Source organism: Electrophorus electricus, chromosome 17 (assembly GCF_041902795.1).
Source record: "Electrophorus electricus isolate QZ-2024a chromosome 17, ASM4190279v1, whole genome shotgun sequence".
NCBI lineage: Eukaryota > Metazoa > Chordata > Actinopteri > Gymnotiformes > Gymnotidae > Electrophorus > Electrophorus electricus.
In genome coordinates this window covers 2,825,374-2,847,999 of record NC_137513.1, presented here as the reverse complement: position 1 = coordinate 2,847,999, position 22,626 = coordinate 2,825,374, and the positions used below count along the sequence as shown (strand labels likewise).

Here is a 22,626-nt window from a genome sequence, read left to right as displayed (position 1 = left end):
TCAGTAATAATGACTAATACAAAAATTAATGCAAACAAAATAAACAAAACAAAACTGTTAATGGTTGATGTAGCGATGGTTCTCTCGCCAGTTGCACATACCCACATTACTGCCCAGCCAACAGCTCTACAACGCTCTCCTGTGATGGTGGGTTCATGCCCTTGAACACCAGTGGCCCGAGGGTTTCTCACAACACTGCCTGCATCCTGTGTAAGGCAGGGACCTATCGGCCAAGCCACTCGCCTCACTTGCACTGCTTCACCTGCCCACCAGGCTACCACTGCCCTCCAGGTTAGGCTCCTCACATGGGCATCTGTAGTGGGAGCCACACACATGAGCCATGGTTGACAGCTGTGGAACATGATTGTCACAGTATTATGTGACATTATTTTTTGGTCCTATTTGGTCTACGGGTACAACAATAATTGTGGTTAAAATGAACTGCTCCTCAGGTGCAGACCACTTTAGTGGTCAGTCATGTCCAGTGGGGCACATTTGCCCACTGGGGTCTTCCAGCCCTGTCCCATGCCCTCCAGGCACCTACGGGAACCGCACCAATGCAGAGCTCCTTGAGGAGTGCCACCAGTGCCCTCCAGGCACATTCAACCACCTGCACGGCCAGAGAGCCTGCTTCCCTTGTGGGAGCTCCTCCACGTCAGGCCGAGGTCTCTGAGCAACCACAGCATGTGTCAACCACATACCATGGACCTTTTTAGCTTAAACTTTGCTATGCTGAATGCCTGCACTGATGCCATAATGTGGGGTTTCTCTGTCCTCTCTCCAGGGGCAGCCTCGTGCACGTGCATGGGCAAACACCGGGCATTTCAACGGTCTGACGGTTCCTGTCTGTGCAAAGCTGGCTATGTCTTCTATGACGAACTGGACTTCAAGAGTTCCAGCGCTGACAGCGACCTGGACTGCCAGCCCGAGGTCAGAGACAGGCGCTCACTCGGACTCTGTACATACGAGTCCTCTGCTTCCTAAAGTAAATGTGTATCGATGCTAATGTAAAGTCCAATGAAGATGTGAATTCCCTAAAGGTGAATAAACGCTGTGGAGCTGGACAAGTGAGACTGGCTTCCTCCCAAGAGTGTGTTTCCCCCTCTCAATACTCCTGTAACATTACCTGTGGACCTCAGGGTGGGAGTTTGGACGTAGGCTTGGGCGTGTGAGTTTACTGCCATTGCATTATGAGGTGATGGTTTCCAGTGCATGTGAACGGGACGGAGACCTGAATGTCGTCCTTTCTGCAGCTGTCACTGTGAGGTGTATGTGTCAGCAGAGGAGCTGTGCGATGCCTTGTGTATGTCTACACTGCCGCTGCTGTCTGTCCGACTGTCTTCAGATGGACAACTGCTGCTTAGGATTAAAGAAATTGATGAAAGCAGGACCTGGAGCAGAGTGAGCACTGTGTGTGTGGGGTGGGGTGGGGTGGGGTGGGGTGGGGTGGGGTGTGGTGGGGGGTTTCTAGACTTGATGGATGGATGCATCTTGTATTGATTGCTAAAATCATTCTTGGTCTTGTGACCTTGCATATCTCTTCAGAAGCTGCTGCATGTGCTGGGGCCTGACGCTCACGTCAGCAACATCGGAAACCTCCACTTTGTCCAGTTCTCCACAGAAGGACTGTTTGGTTGGATTTTAAAGGACATTGCACTGATTGACACCTTTTTGTCAGGTACCTTCAGCAGATCTCTCATAGTTTAGTTCATGTATTTAGTGTTTAGTGTTAGTATCTAGCATGTACTAAATACTAATATTTAGCAACTATTTAACAGTTTTTAATTGGTCACTTACACACTCTTAATAACTAAACATCCCAAACTATGATGCCATCTATGGAAAGACAGACCCATTTCCCAAAACTGGAAACACTGTATTTTCACACGATTCAGATTTGTTGATCTTTCCGTGAAAAACTGCACACAATTCCCTTCATATATCACTGGCTGTACCATGTGTTCATTTAGAAAGCACTGGCATTCAGTGTTATCAACTCAGATCATCACAGCTCGAACCCAGTCAACGCACAGCTCCCCAGGTGGAAACACTCAGAGTCCGGATTGTCTACACACCAATCAGAGCCTCAGGTTAGATATATAAGAACACCATCGGTCAGTTCCCTAGTTTTGGAACAATGGATCCACAAACGTGCTGAAAGAGGAAGAAGAAGACAAAGACCATGGGGACAGATATTTTCTGATGAGACAATGCGGGACACAGAGCGCAGCCTTTGTAAGCCGACCTATAGAGGAATGGGTAGGTCGTTTACACGGCACTCTGTAGTACTGTATGCTGTCTGAAATGCATGTCGCAGTTACAGTGAGGAGTTACTGTGGGCTTCTATTACACTGCTGTATTGCTCCAGTTACAGTAAAGAGTTACTTATTCTCCTTTGGAATTGCTGTATGCTCCAAATTTGCAAAATGGATGGTTTTCTGTGATCCTATCAGGACTTCTATTTTTACAGAGCTGAGAGATGACCTAATGGAGGCAGAAGAAAGCTATTTTCAGAAAAGTGAGAGATGGAAAATTGTCAGTATGGTCATAGCCAACAGTACATTTGCTTGAATGAGATAGAAAGGAGTGTTATTGAGGACTATAACAGTACTACAGTACTATACTATACTATACTATACTATACTATACTATACTATACTATACTATACTAAGACTATACTATACTATACTAAGACTATACTATATTATACTATACTAAGACTATACTATATAATAACAGTACTATACTAGTACTATACTATATTATACTATACTAATATACTATACTATATTATACTATACAAATACTATACTACATTATACTATACTATATAGTATGTGTAAGTATGGTTTTTCATACTGTAAAAACTCAAGTATTTGAGTACCTTTATGTATTACGGCAATATGTACTGTACACTATGCAATGGTCTGCTTTTGTGTACTACAGTAACGAGTGCTCATTTACTGTACTGCATTTGAGTTCTTTCGCAGTGTAGATTCCATGGTGTTGCTCTAGTTGCAGACTGGTTCATGAACTGATTCAGAATCATGACGGTGGAAGGTCTGCAAACGAGACCCCTACATCCATGCTCATCTACTCCTGGCAATTGGGGGGGGGGTTGCTTGTGATGATGATGAGGATGAAGATGATGTTGAAGATGATGATGATGAGAATCTCTGGCCTGACCCGGCCCAGAGGTGGCATGCCCTGGCAGAATAAATGTGATTTTCATTCTTTATGTATAAGCTGTTTCTTTTTTGTCATTAGCATATATTTAATATATTATTTTACTTTATTCTATGTCCTTTAACAGTTGCATATTTTTATAGTACATTTACTTTTTCACTCAGTTTCCATCTTATTTGAGTGTAGTACACTGAGGAATTTTTAAAAAAATGAAAATCTGTTGAATCTTAATATTGTTTTCATGATATATAGAGGAAAAGCACAAGTGCCATCACTCGTCGCAGTAACAGGTTTTTGCGGTAGTGTTCTGAATCAATCTCTCCGGTGGGTAATGATTATTTTGTACGTGTATTTGATGCTTTTGTGTGATGTCTGAAGGCAAAGTTTGGTTTAGATATACACTTACATCATTTTAACTGGAGAGATTTGCTTTGACATGGAAGTTTGAAATTTGTGAAGATTACTGTGTTATGCACATGTGTGTATAGTTTTGGGAAATGGAGCATCATTTCAAGAGATGTGTATTAGTACTCAAAAAACCCTGTAATGGATGCTTTAGTACAAATCGTTGCGTTTCAATAGTCATTAATTTTTCTATTAAGAACCATTTGAAATTCTGGATGGAAATCATAGAGAGAGAAGGCACCCCATTGAGGAAGAGTTCCTGATGTCCAGGCCCCTATCTCGCATCCGCAACCCCATAGCCTGCCTGTCTCCCTCCGACATGCTCATCTTCCAGATAACTATCAACTTCACTGGTAAGCATATTTGCACCAGCGATGTCTCTCTTAAATACCCAGACAAGAATATGTGTATTGTGTTTAATGTTTCTCATGATCTAGACCGCCTGCTCAGCCACTTCCCAGTCTATCAGAAGGATCATTTATTCAGCAGTAACCCGGCCTGGGACTTTGGCTCTTTCCGACGTTTGTCGCGCCTCATCAGACATTCCCGCATCAACTCCACCAGGTGTGCTTGCCGACATCTACAAAAGTTGTCGAACGTGACTTATGCAGAAGAGCTAACACGCTGCTCTGAAGCGATTTGGGTGCAGATGTGTCTACGCTGTCTCTGCCTTCTGCCCAGGTTCGCGCATGTGTTCTCTGAGCCCGGGCAGTATGTGTTTACGGACAACGCGGTGCCAGACTGGAGCCTGGTCGTGGTGGTGAGAGACGTAGGCACGGAGTGCGACCGTGCCACCTTCCAGCCTGCCTCTCCGGCCCAGCTGGTGCGCCACGGGGTCATCAGGAAGCAGCGCCTCAACCTCCTGCCTGACTGGGTCACTATCACAGGTACATGTTCGCTCCAGCCAGCTGACTCCACTACCACAACACTCCAATGGTGGACTCAGCAGCCGAGGACCTGTTTTCAGAATGTGCTAACTGAAAATAGTGGATATACTGCAGGCCTGACTTGGCTGGGTGGTTATCTGCAGGGATCTTGATTCTGTTGCTGGTGCTTGTAGTCGTGACAACCGTGTCTGCCCTACTGCTGGGGTCTAACCGAACAAGTCTCATTGCTCATGGAAGACCCAAGCCCAAATGGCGCAGCCTGGGACAACCTAGTGTTCCTGCCGAGTACATTTACAGCGGAGAGCCGTGAGTACACAGCTGGGGCAACGGTGGGTCAAAATAAGTCACATGACTCTGAACGGTCTGTGGTTTTATTTTTGGTTTTTTTGCACTGCAATGTGGACAGCAGTGGACCGGCAGGACTCCGGGGGGCAGGTGAGGGTGCAGAAGCAGAGGAAGCTGCTGTATGCACAGGTGACCAACCACCATTTCACCAACACTTGATATGCATTGGAACAGTGCTCTAACTGATTCTGTCCAAATGCCAGGGAAGCTGTGTGTGCAGGTTGAGAGCGCATTGATGAAACGCAACACAATGAAACGCAATGCGTTGATGAAATGAAATGTGTTCTTTGCAACGTGTTCTCTCCAATAGGATGTAAGAAGACACTAATGGAGCTGGAGGAGTTCAACGTGAAAACGCTGTATGATAAACTGGAGGACCAGAACCTGCACATAGCATCACAGCTTGCCAAGCACCGCAAAGACACACAGGAGTTCTACAGGAACATCTGCCAGCAGACTGACGCCCTGCAGGTGAGCGACAGGACTAGGCAGGGCACCTCTGAGGTCTTAGTCGTGGTATTAGCGGGATTGCTTTTTAATGGACTTGGGCTCCTTCAGGACATCTTGGAGAACATGGAACCCTCAAAGGCTATCGAATGGAAGAAGATGATGGAGAATGATACACAAGCCAAGAAAGAATTGATCCGTGGTACGGTGGTCGAGATAAATATGTGAACTACTGGACTGACTGCTGCTGTTGGACTTTGGGTACTGACGTGTGTGTGTGTGTGTGTGTGTGTGTGTGTGTGTGTGTGTGTGCGTGCGTGCGTGCGTGCATGCGTGCGTGCGTGTGTATGTGCGTGTGCGTATGTGCCTGTGTGTGTGTGTGTGTGGCTTTACGAACAGTGGAGCCATGGCTAGGCTTGACAGAAGCTGTCATCAGATCTTTAGAGGCAGTGTTGTGCGGTTTGAATAGAGAAAACACAGCAGCCAGCAGGCACAGAGACACTGCAGAGAGTGAGCGCCACACCAGCTACACCCAGGTCATCCATCCGGCCCACCTGGGACCACGCAGTTACCTGCGTCCAATGCCAAACCATCTTGTACTCTTCAGTTTCTGAAACAGTGTTTATATAAAGCCATGGGTCTATGATCTTCTATAGATTTCCTCGGCTGACATGAGCAAAATGAAAATCAGGCCTGACACAGAGGTGACTTCCAGTGATCCAAGTAGGTGAAAATGATAGCCCAGAGATCCCGTCCACACACGCACCTCATTGGACATCCCCACGTGCTCATCACAGATGCGTTCGCACATCACATTCTGTCAGCAGGCCAGTCGAGCACCGCAGCCTATGTGAGTGAGGAAGATCTGGGCAAGTTGGTGGCGTTGACCCCCCTCACCAGGACCCTCCAGGACATCCAGCAGAGGCTACAGGCACTCGGCCACACGCCCAGAGCAGAGCAAGAGCTGAGTATGGCATTCAGTTTAGCCTCTTCAGAGGAAGCAAATGGTGTTGGAAAAGCAGCATCAGATATCCGTATAATTACGGCAGCCTACTTATATATTGTAGAGTGATAGATAGATAAATGCATTCAGAGTTCATTTGGAAAGAGTCCAGTAATTTGCATTCGTCCATCTTTTATTCCAGATTAAATCACATGAATAATTCCAGATTCAGATGCTATGGTGAATGTTAATCTTTGTGATTCATGTCTGCTTGCTTCCCTCACCAGTAATACCCAATGACGCAGCAGATGGTCAGCCAGCGCACCTGATCCCTGTTGCCCTTGACAACCTCCCCCCACGGTGCTTTGCGGTCTTCCTGTTTGGTTGCCAGGTTGCGAGGCTTCTGAGCAGCGAGTGCTCCTTCCCCACCATCATGCTGCTGCCAGCCAGGGCTCTACCGCTCACACGCGCATGCTTCCCATGTGCCTGCTGCCATGGTAACGTCTACTACGACACGCCCAACCAGATCCTGTATGTCCTCGAGAGCAAGCTCCAAAATGCCGGGGAGTTTGTCTCTGTACTCTTACACTCCATGGCCTACATTAGTTCAGGTATTAGTCCTCCCTAAACAACCTCTAGTTTATTTCCATGAATAAACTGATTGATTAGGTTTTGATCAGTTCACTCAATACCTAGGTTTTTTTTTAACCCTTCCAGGCTCTGCTCCAAAAGACGTCAGTAGGGCTCTCCATCTGGCTATATCTGCCCTCAGCACACAGCTATTCCATGTCTCCTTCGCGCCGGAGCGATTGAAAGACGAGGTCAGAACATACCTGTGCGCCAGGTAAACTCACCTGAGATACCTGCAGAAATACATGTTATGACACACATGTTTTTTCAGTTGGACGAGGAGAGTTCCCAGGTCGCCTTTGGAACATTAGTGGAGGACTTCCTCAGCATTCAGGTTCCTACAGAAACCCAGTTTTCTCCGGCTCTGCTGGCAGAACGGTGTGTTCTCCCCCCTACTTACATATCCACTACAGTTACATGAGTATTCAGTGTGGCCATACCCTAATCCTTCCCACTGATAACAGCTTGCAGGACTACAAGTACTTCAAACTGGAGCAGCTCCTGTTGGAGTTGAAACCACCTCCGCCCAAGAGATCCACACACAGTAAGAGAGCAGCAGAGAGCAGGAGGGATAATCTCATCATGAATGCTAAAATAAAAAAAAACCCTAAAAGGTGGTTTAAGTTTAGGAAACACTACTTTTATCTTTATCTCAGGTCCTGGACAGACGGGTCTTAAAATGCCCGTGCAGGTGAGTTGGACGCCATGCACATGCAGATTGCTTTTATAATGATGTGTCCAGACGGCTGAGAGCATGGGTTGATGTGTTTCTATCAGGTACTTTGTGCGGAGCAGGAACTAGAGCGCCTTAATGAAGTTTACCAACAGCTCAGCTCACGCCTTTCTGGTACAGTGCACACGGAAGAGAGCCAATTACATCTCAACAAAGCCCTACAGGTAACTGACACCTGGTCTCGCTTGGCCTCAGCCTTGAGTGCAGTGTAAGCTATGCACCTGTGTGGCTGCTCCTTCTCTTAGTTGTTTTTTTGGGGAGTTGGGGGGGCGGGGCATCTTTGCTCATGGGTTTATTTTGGGGCTGTGATATCTGTGGGGCTTTCATGATTTTTGAGCTACTCCCTGTCTGCTCATTTGGCACTTGATTTCATGCTTGGTCTTGTTCTCTCTCTCTCTGTCTCTCTACCCTCCAGGAGCAGGCGTCGATGTTGAAACTTCAACAGCACACAGTCGAGCAGAAGCTGAAGGAGATGAGAGAGAGGCTGTCTAAATTCAGCCCTGTCCGTAGAGCTGAGCGTCAGGGTGACAGCCCCTCCCAAACTACAGAGCAAGCACATCCAGTCAGCCAGTCTCCCAGCCCACAGCTAAACAGTGGCGCAGATGTCCAGGGTCCAGGCACTGAGTAGTCCCCCAGATGTCCAGGGTCCAGGCACTGAGCAGTCCCCGAGATGTCCAGGGTCCAGGCACTGAGCAGTCCCCCAGATGTCCAGGGTCCAGGCACTGAGCAGTCCCCCAGATGACCAGGGTCCAGGCACTGAGTAGTCCCCCAGATGACCAGGGTCCAGGAGGAAACAACACTGTAAGCACCTGCAAGCTGTGCAGAGGGAAAAGACAGGGTGGCCTCAGCTGGTCTCCTAAAGAAAAAAATAAAATGCTTACAAATATTACTTTTTACCCTTTGACCCATCCTGAAATATCAAAACAACTGATCATAATGATCTGAGTATAAAGTAAATACCATTTTTAATTTAAGACAATTAAACCTTTTGCTTTAGTGTTTCCTAAACTATGGCCATGTCCCCTAATTTATTGACAGTTTCTGGACTTGTAAACGATGTAGTTTTGTATTTACAATTTTGTGTCTCTTATGTTCATGTATCAACTATGCTGAAATATTGTTGATTAATCTTACAAAGAAATTAACAAGTTTCTCTATTTTAATTATACATATACTTTAGTTAAATTTGTCTTTCATGATTGGTGGTTCTTTTTATTTCCTAATAGAAATGGAAGCCCGTTCACTCCGATATAAAGATGATAAAAGCTTACTTTGTGTTTTTGCAATATAAATTGCCTTCATTTTTCAACCGGTTCCCTAAGGGTGACAGTTAACCAATCAAGCAACATCATCAACCACTATTTTAATGAACTCTGTCTTAAAAGACCCGCCAGTTCTGTCTGGCTTTGGGGGATAAATGCTAAAACCAGCCTTTATCACAATGCTCCATTTATTTCTTTTAAGGGTTACCATCTATACCCACATGTCTCTTCAACAGATCGCGCACATCACTAAACCTGTGGCCTCCTTCCCAGCATTGCGCCCTGTTAATTGGTGACTACTTCCAAAGTATTCGCTCAAAAGAGAGTCGGCCTATTGGGAACTGTTAGCTGGAGTAACCGCCCCCCCCTCCCCCCCGGAGCTCCCGCCCTCCACCCGCGTCGCCAGTGGACTGATTAGGTTTCCATCTTGCCCCTTATCAATTAGATTAACGGTAAAAACGATCGCGCGTGCTGCGCCTGGCCAACTAGCCACTTAACATAGCTTTCATCTGCTATCGTGAATGTCACACATGACGTTGTGCCTTTTTGCCCTCGCTGTCGGTTTAACGAGGCATTTGGAGACTGAGGCGTTTACAGGTTGGCATTCTGTGTTTCTGCTGAGGGGGCTGTGCTCCCTGTTGTCATAGCTATTTCTGTCCTGGTTCTCTCCCTTACGAACAGCTGAGAGTTCAACGCTTAAACTGCATAAACAATTCGATCTGGTGCAGCACACAGGCGACTTCTGTTTGCTGCAGCAGTCAGTGGTTTGTTGGTGCTATGGGACCTTTGTAGAAGGAATAGTCTTTCCATTAAGGAACCCTACTCTAGTAAGTGTTTAAATTTATTATTCATACTGCATAAAGTGAATGTTTACTTAACTGCATTGGTTTACCTAGTGGAAGTCTGGAAAGATCTCCCAGTAAGTGTAGTACTACATACAAGCAAACTTTCTTTGGAGGTGCATCTCATATCTCATAAACAGTACAAATACATACACAGAACAACAGTCTCAGTACATGTGTTGTATGTGGGGTATATCCCAGGGGGGTTACTGCCAGATACGTGTAGGGTTCTGCTCATTCTTTCCTGTTTTAGGAGCAGAGTTTCTTCCTTGAGTCTGTTGATTAAACACATAATGTTGGAGAGTAACTCAATACTGGATGGTAGTTTGTGCTGGTCAGCTGCCAAGCTGCAGAGGACGAGGAAAAGAGCAATAGCCCAGGATCATAATCCTTCTGTGTATGTACGGAATAACGGAGATACCACACAACTTGCAGAATACATGACAAAGCAATCTGTTCCACTGGATAACTGTTGGATTTATGCAGTTTCATCTGTTCTGATATTTGAAATACTACTACTGTTCAATAAAAATCTTTTTTTTTTAATTTACCACGCAAACAGACAATCATGGCAGCTGCAGTAAGTAATTCATGATCAATGATCATATAGACATCTTAAAATCTGTTCTTTTATTTGAGTTTTTTCTTTTCACATGTTGTTTACACTCTCCTAAACCAAATGCCTATTTGAAGTATAGATGAAAAAAGCATCACAGTCCTGTTTTTTGCTGTTTTTGTTTGCAATTTGTATAAACAACAATCGTATTAAAGAATATGATGGAAATTATATCAATTTTATGTTCTAGAGTGCTGTGATATAAAATCTATTGTTATTCAGTGCATATTAGAAGTTGACGTGCTTGTGAAATGTATTTGTTTGGATGTCTTTAGCTTGCCTGAAACAGAGGAACATGCGTTTGCGATCACAGTGGATAAGAATGCTAGCTAAAAGTAATGGCGGTAGCACATTGTCCTGGAACATCTGGAGTTCTAAGCGTTAAACTGAGAAGCTCCCTGCTCATACCTGAAATGGAAGGTGAGGAGGTCAACCCGCTGCAGGCTTTGGCAGAGTCATGGTTTGTTCTTGCTTTCTTCACCTCACAGTTTAAGCTACAGGTGAAGATCGTGGTCAGGGCAGGCAGCTACGTAATGGAGCAGTATTGTTTGTCTGTAAAGCGGGCATGTCCTACCCAGGCTCAACAGCTGGTGCAGGTCATATTCGTTATGCAGGGAGAACAACACTGGCCGGACCTGATCACTGCTCCTTGCAGAGAGAGCCAAACAAAATGTTAACCTCATCTACCTTATTCACAAAGGCCAGAACATCCCAAAACCGCTTGGTCATGTGTGCTTGGGAAGCTTTTCTACTTCCTCACGACTGACGCTGGTGAGAACGCACTCTTCTCTTGGGCTGAGGGCATCACCAGACACTCCTGACCTGTGGCATGCCATTCATATCCATCAGGTCTGCCTCAGCTGCCGACATTAAACAGCAGGAAAGGAAACGTCAGTCTCATAAATCTGAAATGCCTACACAAACGTGAGGTACAAATGGCAGGTCTATGAGGACACACAGGGTGAAGAAACATCAAAACTTCATGCTTTCAGCCACACTTCACTTGAATACAGTCTAAAAGGGCCATTGTGTTACACATCTGTAGATTACAGGAGAATACTGTATATGCACATTAAAAGTTCTTCACCATTATTGTAAAATACAATACACCCACAGTTAAAATATGCAGTACTTACCTCCGTGCAGCATGGTAATAAGCATTTGTAGTCTGCTTGAGGTACCAGTCCAGCAAGCCTTTCATAAGTCAAAGACAAAAGTGTGACTGATCCAGGGAGGTGCGGTGGAGCAGCGTGCTGCGTTGGTTACCATCACCTGACTCCTGTGTGCTGGAGAGACAAGAGCATTGTTAATCAAAGTGGATAATTTAGCATGAAGCTTGCATTCAGGGTTTAGACATATCAACTCTTTGGGATACAAATTATGCACACCTTTCTGCAAGTATGGCTATTTTGGAGCAAAGACGCTGAAGTGCATGAATAAATCACATGCATTACGTGCACACGAGTAGCCCTGGGTTATTTGGGAGAACTCTCTGCTCCCACCCAGATGGCAGAAACGCACAGCCGAGCCAAGCTCTCCCAAGGGTTCACGACCCCACCTAAGGGAAATCCTCTCCACATGCCTGACTCACTATATGGTGAGGAACAAATGGCACTGTTTTGGTCTTACAATAGCTACAAATGCAATCTACAAATGTACACCATAATCTATTTTATATTTTAGTGGGGTGGTATAATAAATATAAATGTAACCTGAGCTGTTAATATGCAGTGGTAATCATTTATATTTCCTGACCATTGTAGAAAATAAATATTTGCTTTATGTTTTTTTTTTTAAACCTTGGGTTGGGACCAATTGCAGTGAGGAGCAAAAGGTTAGTTTGCTATGGACAGTGGACTGCTGTGTGTGCTGTGTGTAGAGATGTGTAGAGATCACCAGTAGAGGAGTACAGCTCCCTGATCCCCTCCTGGGCGAGGGCACTATCCTGCTGTTCAGTGCAGCCTGTCATTCTGCATCACTGTTGCCATGGTTTCTCTATCTCGTGGATATGGCAACCAACAGGCCTGCCATTTTTAGTCTGAGTTTCAGCCAACTGCCATTGATCCGCTCTCTCAGAAGCACACGATTGCTGTTGTTCTTTGGATAAAAGGGAAAAGGCTCCTCTTGGTTCCCTGTGCATCAATATCTTGGTGAGATTCAGGACAATTAAGGACTAGACATTCACAATACAAATCTCGTGGCTATTTTAGTGTCCTCATCAGACAACTGACCCTGCTCCCATATTGACTGACTAATTTAATACTTATTGTAGGGCATTGTTTATGTTGCTTAACAAACTCTAGAACTGATTGTTTATAGCACTTATCATTGTTTAAGATAGACCTTATGTATTCTGCACTGTATTCTACAGTATTCTATTTCATTGGTATGTTTAATTCTAACCTACTGTACTGTACTAGGATGTATTCTATGAATAAATGACAAAGCACTTTTGTAAGTCGCTCTGGATAAGAGTGTCTGCTAAATGCCGTAAATGTAAATGTAAATGTAAATGTCAGGTCAGCTGCCTTTGCAAATAAAGACAAATCTGTTTAATCTATAAAGAACTGAACATGAAGACTACTATACATTTCTAGGAGCCCTGTTACTGTGTAAATATTTTCATGGGTGTTAGTATGTATGCGAAATGGTCATGTGTGACATCCTGAGACACAGAAAATAAGACATTTTATTGAAAGATTTGGAGCATATGCCCCAATTTGTCGATTGTCCATATCCTCCAAACTCACTGTGTCTGGGTTCCGATTCAAGACTCTGTTCGGTGTGACTCATAATAATTACTGTAATTGCAGTAGAGCTGCTTCTCCTCGCACTCGCAGGTTAAGAGGGTGGACTGTGTGGGTTTGAACGCTGGAACAATCAGTTCCTGCTTTTAGAGCTGACAGACGTTTGAAAGCGTTCCGTTATTAATCAGGAGCGACTTCGCATTGTCCATCGGCGCATGGGGGATGCTACTGAAGACGTAAGATGAGAGACGAGGAATACATGTTCATATTTTCATCCCTAGTCTGTGGTCAGACGTGTAACGTTTGACGTTTATGGTCTAACACATCTAGCATGGTCCGTCATCGCGAACGATCAATAAATGGCAAAGAGAAATCTCCTTCCAAGAAAAGACGGTCATCCAAAAATATTTGGAAAAATTGAACAAGAGCCAAAATCCAGAAATCTCATTGTTTATGTCAGGATTCATATCAGTTCCTAGATACAGATGCGTTGTTAAAACCTCCCTCTCACCGAGACTCTGCATTTTCATTTATTGTGCGCTATCACCTTTGTCTACGTGCAGAATTGGGTTAGTTCGTTGGCGCATGCGCATTTGAGAGGAAATTCATGAGCAGGGTAACTGGACAGCGAGTGAAAAGCCAGAAAGAAAGACGGTGCTTCCAGGGCATCCTTACTATTCGCACCGACGGGAAAGCAATGTCATTCATTGGCTGTCAGTGATTATATGTAAACCATCTCAGTGTGGATGCATTATATATCTATGTTTCTGAGGGAAATTTCCTTGTAGAATTTTTTTCTTTGTTGGAATCCACAGGTCGTTTTGTTGGCGGAAAACCCGCGTTGCTCCGATTAACAAGTATCGCTACCATGAAGAAACCTTCCAGGGAAATACAGCGCTCATTCTCGTTTTTCTAGATGTAGTCTGTCTGTCACGGTAGGATCAAATCTCAAACTTCCTCTTAAAAACTTGCATTTCCTGAACTGTTTTTTTTTACTATCTTAGTAAGACCTGCGCTTTAACTTTTCTACATCTCACTGACGAAAACATGTTGAATGTTTCAGTGTAACCTGATGATTTACGTGTCTTGTTGCTGTATGAAAACGTTTTTTTTTGTTTTTTTCCGGAATGAATAGTCGATTTTTAAGGCTGGCTAGTTGCTGTCCATGGTTCTGAAGTCGCGTAGGGCTGCGGGCGAAATGTGACTGATGACTTCACTTAAAACCGGGAGAACTTCAGCGCTCAGGGCCACAACCCGCTGGTTGCTTTATATTACAGGTTTCGCATGACACTTTTACCACGAACTGTGTTTCTTTCGTTGTAAACAGGGAGACGCAACCCAAGACGCCGCCCTCTTGTTCGAAGCATGATAACTCAAACGAGGGTTCTGTTGCATTTCCTTTCACTACTGATATTTGCTGGTAAGTCGTCTGAGTCTTTGTGAAGTAGGCTACAAATTAGCACTTTAAACACGATACAATATAAAACAATTAGTACTTTGCAAAAATGCTTTTAACTGAATTCTAAAATAAATAAAATAAAATAAAATAAAATAAAATAAAATAAAATAAAATAGTCTACTGTGGAATATTTTAATTGTGGACAAGTATTCTAAAAAGTATCTTATTTAAACGCAGGTGTGAACGGTAATGATTTGATTTACAGTATTAGGTAGCTTAGGTTTCTACATTACCAGTGAACAAAACACTTTAATTAAACATATGAGACATGTCTAGTGATAAACCATATTTGGTGCACATGAAAGGCTCAGCTAGTATGTACAGCATGCCACAGTGTCCATGCAGTAGGACAGCACATTAATAAGTAACCCTAGACTGGACAAGCCATTTTACCTCTGTGTTCACACAGAAACTGGCCTGCTGATGGCAAAATGATGTGTCAAAATCAAATTTGTCGAGTGGTTCTGTGTGCCAGTTAGGTTCAGTTCTCCCACTTGCCTGTCTGCCTGTTAAAAACAAGCAGGTGTGATGAATGTTGATGGTGTCGGCTCGGGGCTGCGGATTACGTAAGACAGCCTCCATTTCAAACAATGGCTGAAGCTGCTTTTACAGTCATGGCTGTGGCTCGCACACCATGTTTGTTAATACAGCATCACTGCATTACACAATTAGGCCTTTTTCATTGGAGTACAGAGGCTACGGTGCCCGGTGTTATGTGAAGTGCTTATCCATCTGGACTTAAGTCAGGCTGTGTGAGAGCAGGCTGATGAGCACAAATACGTTTGACTCTTTCTGGAATCCCCACTCATGACGGCAAATCATGTCCGTCATGCTCCTCATCTCCCTTGGCAGAAGCCTGCCTCCCATTTAATTGACCTCCTTAGCGGATGAGTGGATTGAGGCTAAGTGTTGGCAGAGGGAAGATGCGAATGTGTGCCAGCTCTGCCTCTTGGGCACTTAGGCGCATGGTGCGATCTCAGCCAACGGACCAGATGACTGACAGCGCATCAGCCGTCACAGGGTTCCCAGTCTGCTAACAGTAAAAAAGCAAATGTCCAATAGCATTTAATATTCTTAAGGCTACATACATTACATGCTGTGTTCTTAAAGGATGTGGCTATCAGTAGCACTAGTTAATCCGTTTGTCTGAGAGGGATTTAATGAACCATTCTCATTAAATTATTTAGGAATTTTTGCATAAACATTCTAAAGTAAAGGTACAAGGTTAGCCTTTGTGCCACACATGTGTTCCAACAGTAAACATGTACATTTCTCTCTCTCTCGCTCTCTCTCGCTCTGTGTGCATGTGTGTGTGTGTGGTTCCCCTCTGCGTTGTGCGCAGTGCGAGAATGCAGGCCAGTGTGTGTGGACGCCGTCTCAGACACAGAGGCGGTGCTGGGAAGACCGATGAAACTGACCTGTGTCTCCTGTATGAAGCGGGAGGAAATCAGCGCTGAGACCAGGGTGAACTGGTACTACACAGGCCCGGACGATGACCGGCAGTCTGTAAGCTCGCTACGCACCTCCGCAAGCTGTCGCCTTTAACACACTGTGTGTTTTGCATGCTGGAAACAATTGTATTATTTAAAATGTGTTTCCATAAGTATTTGAAATAGAAAACTTCATTACAGTTCCCTAAACAATAAGGTATAAATCGATATTTGACAAAACTAAATGTTTTTAGTAGGAGCTCACACTCTTCAATATAGTCACTCATTGTCATTGTGGAGTACGAAAAGTAAGAAATTACCTTGAAACATTTGATGTCTATCCTGGACTGTCATTGGAATCATTTGACTGTTGATTGCTTGACTCTTGATTTTTGCAGTTTTGCCTGCAAATCTCCTGAACAGGTAACACTGAAACATCAACACCTAGTAGTCTTTGCTGTGTGGAACAGGAGCAGCTTATCGCTGCACTGGCTGACTTGTCATCCAGATGGACTTGTGTTTTGATTTTTGTTTTTTTAAGTAACAGTTGGTCCAATTTATTTGATGGTCTTAAATCAGGATCCTTTCTTGCTTCATTGTTTCTAGCCTGCTAGCAAAAGCTACATTCGGTGCCTTACTACTATGTGCTATAGGTTTGTGTAGCAGTTGTGTAACAAACTGGTTGTTCTATACTTATCTATATTTGTCTCCCTCAGAGCTACATATCTTTCAAATTAGTTTCTGTGACGTAGCTCTTAAATAATTCATATTAGTTATTGAATTAATATGCCTTAAGATTAATGGATAAAATTGAATACTGAGCCTGGAGTTCATGAGGGTAATGGAACCCATCGGTGTGCACTCCTGACCTGCATGCCTCCTCTCTGCGCATTAGATATTCCTGTACGATGGCAGACCGCGGGACCTCGAGGGTCCCTGGAAGGGGCGGCTACAGTGGAACGGCAGCAAGGACCTGCAGGACGTCTCCATCAGCATCATCAAAATCAGGCTCAATGATAGCGGCCGGTACGAGTGCGTGGTCCACCGCCAGTTCTCCTTTAACCTCTACACACCGTCCATGGAGAAGCGTGTCGAGATCAAGCTGGTGGTGAAGGAGAAAGGTAAGGAGGACACACCCCCTGATTGTATTTGACCCCGCCCTCACTGACCGCCCCGGACCAAATTTGACCCCGCCCCCACTGTTCCCATAGACTCTCTGGTTGTGTACTGCTCTGCTTTGGTCTCATCTTTAATGGATGTGTTCGATGACCTAATCTCTAACCTTAGATAAGTCTACGTGTCACCACACTCTTAGACGTTTCCGTAAATACGCTTCTCTCGGCCCCTTCTGTCTCTTTAAATTGTCTGTGTTGCTCGAGTAATAGTGTGCTTTGTTCTGTTTTTATCACTATCTATGCCTTCTGCGTACGATGAATTTTATCTAGCCATCCTGTTACTACTGTGTCTGTTTTAAGGGGTAAAGTACAGATTCTGGCTTGTATGCTATTCTATGGATGCCTGCATTGGAATTGCTGAATGCACAAATATCGAATATACTTTACTGAATGTATATTTGTTTGTACTTACTCATGCTACCGCAATGGATTATCTCTATCTGTGTCTCTACCACGGCCTATTTGATGCACAGATAGAAATAGACTGAGTGGTATTTAAGTTGTGGATTTAGGTGTTTGGGAACTATAATTTAATTAGCAGCCACAAAGAGTAGAACACGGCTTTTCCATTTCATGCCATTTGCTTGTAATGCTGTTGAGTGCAGTGCAATAGCTGGTATGGCCATAATACCTAAACCTGAAAAAAGGCAAATATATTAAAATGAAAAGGTAGTATCAATTGACCAGTATTTCTGCAACCAGTATGAACTCAATTATATAGACCCTTTTAAAACTTTTTCACATGCACTGTACTACTTGTGATTTGCCATTAAAACAGCAATTCTCAGCTTCTCTCCATCTTCCAGCATGAGAGGTATAACTGCACACATAAAACATACGTAGACAGAACGGCTGTAGCACTGATGAATGTGAAGGCTTATAAGCTCTGTGCTGTGTTCTGCTCACCACTCACCTACGCACTGTTTGCTCATACTGTGATGATTTGTTTCATCTCAATACTATATGTGTGTATCTTTGTGCGTGCGTGCGTGTGTGTTTGTGTGTGTCACACAAAAAACTTTCAAACATACAAGACTGTTTCAAAACATTCAAACATACTGTTGAAAAAGATTTCATGCTTGCAAGCATCTTAGCACTGCTTACTGCCCTGTAAATATTGGTTATTATTTCATTACTTTTAATAAAAATGTCAGTTGACAGTGAACAGTTTACAGTGATATATTTCTCAGGGTCTGTTAGGCTGTCCATCATGCATGTTAATTCATTAAAACATTCTGCTCTGATTTTTTTTGGTCATGTAATATCTAAATGTCAAAATTCAAATTGGCAAGCAGTCTAGTTTCACAATGTCACATGGGTACTGTTGTATTCAATGATATTAAAACATACTTTATTTAATTATCTTAAAACATATACTTTATTTAATTGTTGTCTTAGCTCACCAAAAAAAAATTGCCACTTTGAGAAGATCAGTTTGTGATTAAACCAGTTTGTGATTGAACCAGTTGCTTTCAGTCATTTGTATGACTGAAGATATAATTATTTTATATCTTAAAATAATTAGTTACATATATAAATTAAACTCTGATCAGATGACTCAAGGCATTGGGTTTTTCAAGCCATCTAAAATTTTGTTTTAATTTTACATCTAAAATTCAACATTTTACAGGGGTCTGGTAGTTTGACCTGTTTGATTAACGGACCTGTTCCTGCTGGTTTGTGTTCAGATAACAGAACGCCTAGAGCCACTGAAACAGTAATGTAGTGCAGGACAAGGCCGTGTGTATAGGATGTAGTGTTACATACTGCACATGTAGGTGCTGGTGGCCTTCTAGTAACACAGAACAGCACACTGATTTTCTGTTAGCAAATGCCCAGAAAAAAATCACAGTGTACCTGACATATCTGTTGCCTGTAGCTTTAAAATCACAGTGTACCTGACGTATCTGTTGCCTGTAGCTTTAAAATCACAGTGTACCTGACGTATCTGTTGCCTGTAGCTTTAAAATCACAGTGTACCTGACGTATCTGTTGCCTGTAGCTTTAAAATCACAGTGTACCTGACGTATCTGTTGCCTGTAGCTTTAAAATCACAGTGTACCTGACGTATCTGTTGCCTGTAGCTTTAAAATCACAGTGTACCTGACGTATCTGTTGCCTGTAGCTTTAAAATCACAGTGTACCTGACATATCTGTTGCCTGTAGCTTTAAAACATAATGCATTTCAGAGCCATAGAACATATTTAGCACTATATGTGACAGTGTGTTTTTACCTATATCTAAAGTCTAATGTATCGCATGTCGTGTGTGATGTGTGTGTGTGTATGTCAGCGAGTACTGACTCCACAGCATGGTACTCGGAGATCATGATGTACGTGCTGTTGGTGTTCCTCACCTTCTGGCTGCTGGTGGAAATGATCTACTGCTATAGGAAGATCTCCAAATCAGACGAGCAAACCCAGGACAGTGCGTGAGTGTCCACACAGATCAGACGAGCAAACCCAGGACAGTGAGTGAGTGTCCATCTCACATAGATCAGACGGGCAAACCCAGGACAGTGAGTGAGTGTCCACCTCACACATGAGGTCAGGAACTCCTCTCCCATATAACAAAATGCATCTAAGCTCAGTAATTAGAATAGGGGTACATGAGTTCAGGTAGGTTACAAAATTATAATCAGAGTGAAATGGCAGGATAATACTGCAGAGACATGGGTGATAAATTTTACACTGTTTGTGTTATCAAAAGTTCACACTACATCTTGCCCATAGGAAGAGAAGTTTCAAGTACATGCAATAAACATCTCTTTGTAGTCCTTTTTTTTTTTAAAGCAGCCAACAGTATTAGAAAGGACTTTAGAGTCAGTATACACTGACTCAGTTACCATGTTGAGGCAGTCATATTGTTAAAACTCATAATTAGCACACACAGCATCCAGAACATAAGTTTGGTTGCACGATTAATGAAAGTCTAGTTGGCAATCTAAACAAACATAGATGGTGTCAGATCTTTGGAACGTTCAACCAGTATTGATGAATTGTTAATCAGTCAGTGAGTCTGAATGAATGAATGAGTCTGGGTTAGTTCAAAAATCTGAATAAGTCAGTGAGCTGTTGCACGACAGAGCACTACACTACCAATTCATGTAGACATGCACAAATGCATGTACGTGAGCGCGTGCGCGCACACACACACACACACACACACACACATACACACACACACACAGATGTCCAACAATAATGCATCTGTCCATAGCGCTCCAGCTGTATTAGTGAACCTTAATCATATCAGTCACTTAGATCAGACATGAAACCCTACACCCCAGCCCCTCCAGGCTGATGTGTGCTAATCAAATTCTGTAGTGAAATTCATCCTCTCTCAACCTTGACACAATATCAGAACATTGTGTACCTTTTTTTTTTTTTTTAACTGTAACCTTTTCGACAGGTCGCAGCCATTGTTTGATGTTTTTGTTCAGCCCTGTGTTTCTATGATCGTTTTCTTTGATTGCTTTATTTTGCTTGACACTAGCGCTCATGGTATGAGGCGCCTGTGGGGCTCATTATCATCCACCATGACGCAGTGCTGGGGGGTCGTTATTTTGCCCTGACCGGAGCCCTGTATAAGGACCCCACCTAGTCTTAGTCTCCCTTTTTCTCTGTACCCATGTGTCTACAGGACAGACTACCTAGCCATTCCGTCGGAGAATAAAGAGACTCCGGCTCCTGCAGTAATGGAATAAAAGTGGTTGTCTCTCACACACGATACGGTATTTTCAATTTACCTACCGCTCGGTCATGTCTCCTAACCCCTGGCCTCTCATCGTGTTTGGCTAACCACCACACCTCCCTATCTCTGTTCCTCTCCTCTGCACCTTTGTTCTCATGAGCTGACGACCTGAAATCTGTTCCTATCCCCCTCATGCCTGCTCATTCCAACCACGTGTTCTAACAGTGAACGCTGCCTTTTTACTAACACAAGCTATCCCCGAGGGCAGTCAGATGCAGAGGGGAAGTCTAGCAGAATATTAGTTCATTGCAGAAACTCTGGTCTGTTGTTGTTCCAGAGGCCACGGTGGTGTGGTAATTGTGTGCTGGGTGGGAACAGCCAGTAGGACGTTTGACAGAGATTCCTACTGAAAGACCGTTTGTGGTGCTCAGAGGTCTGGAGCTCTGCTTTAATGCCATTTCTGAGCGTGTTGTGGTCTGTGCTCCGTTAAACCGATCTGTAGCTGGTTACGACATTCTAGAAACATGCTCAGAATGGACCATTTCCAAATTGCCCTGTTGATTTATGGAAAATGCAGTAAACTCGGTAGGGGAGGGGAAGACGATGTTATAGCAGGCAGGGCTGTCTTTTCTTCAGTCCAGTTAGTGGTGGCATATCTGAGATGCAGCCAGTTAACTGTGTGTGAGCAGGGGATTTTGAATGACGGTGTTTTCTATTTCAGGTACTGATGACTCCTTCTGGTGATTGGCTTGAAAAGCAGGCGAGACCTGATCCTGCCCAGCCTGACAGATGCACTGAGATAACAGGAAACCTGCCAAAACAAAGTCCTGTCATCTCGGTCACGTGGTGTGAAGGCAAACTCCCTCCTGATTAATAAACCACCCCTTCTCTTTCTATATTTCTCTTTCTCTCAGAGAAGCTTTACACACCTTTAACCCTAAAATGAAGACGAGGTCATGTTTGTGTTTTTTCAATTATTGCCTTAGAAGAAATACAACATTCAGAACAGCAATCAGAAAGGAAAAGCTACCACACTGCCTGTTTCCAGGAAGGCAGACTGCTTTGCCTAAGTTTGACGCCCATCGTGCCCTTTGACAGACCTCTGGGCCTTTGGTACACTATGTTCTTACTATTTTGATAAAAAAAAAAAATCATTTTTTAAAAACACAATCTGGCATCTTTTCATCCACTATTTTATATATGAAATAAAGGAATGCTGGTACATCCCAGCGTTGAGAGTCCATATCCAGCCCGGCTACCTTAACCAGACGGAGTCTCTGAGAGTGAGTTGAGTAATCTGCTGTAGTGTGTTTGTGGTCTCTGTGGTTTCGTGTGTGAAAGACCCATGGTTACCTTATATGTCAGTCATGTTAATATGCTTTTTTAACTGACGTGTCGCTCAGCCATTTTAACCTGAACATTTGAAGGTATGTGGGCTAAATATTAAGAGAAGCCACCCCAAGGATATGTAGTTGTAGTTCCATTCAATCTTATGTAACAGGAGTTCTAACATGCACTGTAATCATATTGATATCACTTATTGTGATTGATAGATCAATAATGCTCTGTGATGACGCATCGTTACTGATAACTGCTCAATAATGCTCCGTGATGATGCACTGTTATTAATGACTGCTCAGTAATACTCTGTGATGACTATGGAATACTCTCCTCTGTACTCAGTGCTAACCTTACAGACTGTTGGATAAGTTGTGCACTATGCTATGCCTACATCTACAAGTTCTACACCTATATCCAGTTCTTTTTACATGTGGATTTGGTCTCAGATAGACTTTTTTTTTTTTTTTTTTTTTTTTTTTTTTTT

The 22,626-nt window shown here is 43.5% G+C and overlaps 2 protein-coding genes across 18 annotated transcripts in view; both read left to right on the top strand.

Annotated features, from left to right (window-relative positions):
- LOC113579608 (uncharacterized) overlaps nt 1–8,847 on the top strand; it is a 34,713-nt gene extending 25,866 nt beyond the window's left edge. For 7 of the 15 annotated variants that reach the window (XM_081700523.1, XM_081700515.1, XM_081700522.1 and 4 more), the window contains 23 exons: nt 92–291; nt 453–665; nt 785–930; nt 1,041–1,168; nt 1,254–1,410; nt 1,546–1,678; nt 3,790–3,945; nt 4,030–4,156; nt 4,274–4,479; nt 4,623–4,785; nt 4,886–4,953; nt 5,135–5,295; nt 5,383–5,473; nt 5,671–5,807; nt 5,928–5,994; nt 6,096–6,239; nt 6,502–6,825; nt 6,932–7,035; nt 7,116–7,222; nt 7,309–7,388; nt 7,501–7,535; nt 7,622–7,741; nt 7,993–8,847. In XM_081700523.1, the coding sequence (XP_081556649.1) occupies nt 92–291; nt 453–665; nt 785–930; nt 1,041–1,168; nt 1,254–1,410; nt 1,546–1,678; nt 3,790–3,945; nt 4,030–4,156; nt 4,274–4,479; nt 4,623–4,785; nt 4,886–4,953; nt 5,135–5,295; nt 5,383–5,473; nt 5,671–5,807; nt 5,928–5,994; nt 6,096–6,239; nt 6,502–6,825; nt 6,932–7,035; nt 7,116–7,222; nt 7,309–7,388; nt 7,501–7,535; nt 7,622–7,741; nt 7,993–8,205 (3,280 nt within the window). In that variant the 3' untranslated portion in view covers nt 8,206–8,847. Of the gene's footprint in view, nt 1–91; nt 292–452; nt 666–784; nt 931–1,040; nt 1,169–1,253; nt 1,411–1,545; nt 1,679–3,789; nt 3,946–4,029; nt 4,157–4,273; nt 4,480–4,622; nt 4,786–4,885; nt 4,954–5,134; nt 5,296–5,382; nt 5,474–5,670; nt 5,808–5,927; nt 5,995–6,095; nt 6,240–6,501; nt 6,826–6,931; nt 7,036–7,115; nt 7,223–7,308; nt 7,389–7,500; nt 7,536–7,621; nt 7,742–7,992 lie in introns of those variants that run through there. The other 8 variants (XM_035533965.2, XM_081700516.1, XM_081700517.1 and 5 more) reach the window with 8 other exon arrangements.
- A 437-nt stretch (nt 8,848–9,284) lies between these two features.
- Nucleotides 9,285–22,626, top strand: scn3b (sodium channel, voltage-gated, type III, beta). Of its 3 annotated transcripts, none has more exons than XM_027013657.3 (7): nt 9,285–9,666; nt 14,372–14,464; nt 15,846–16,009; nt 16,829–17,054; nt 19,401–19,539; nt 20,751–20,841; nt 21,523–22,626. In XM_027013657.3, the coding sequence occupies exons 2-6, from the start codon at nt 14,410–14,412 to the stop codon at nt 20,812–20,814; spliced, it is 648 nt and encodes a 215-aa protein (XP_026869458.1). In that variant the 5' UTR covers nt 9,285–9,666; nt 14,372–14,409; the 3' UTR covers nt 20,815–20,841; nt 21,523–22,626. The 3 variants fall into 3 exon arrangements, with proteins under 3 accessions (XP_026869458.1, XP_026869456.1, XP_035390268.1); XM_027013655.3 differs by lacking the exon at nt 9,285–9,666 and adding an exon at nt 12,863–13,979; XM_035534375.2 differs by lacking the exons at nt 9,285–9,666; nt 20,751–20,841 and adding an exon at nt 12,863–13,979.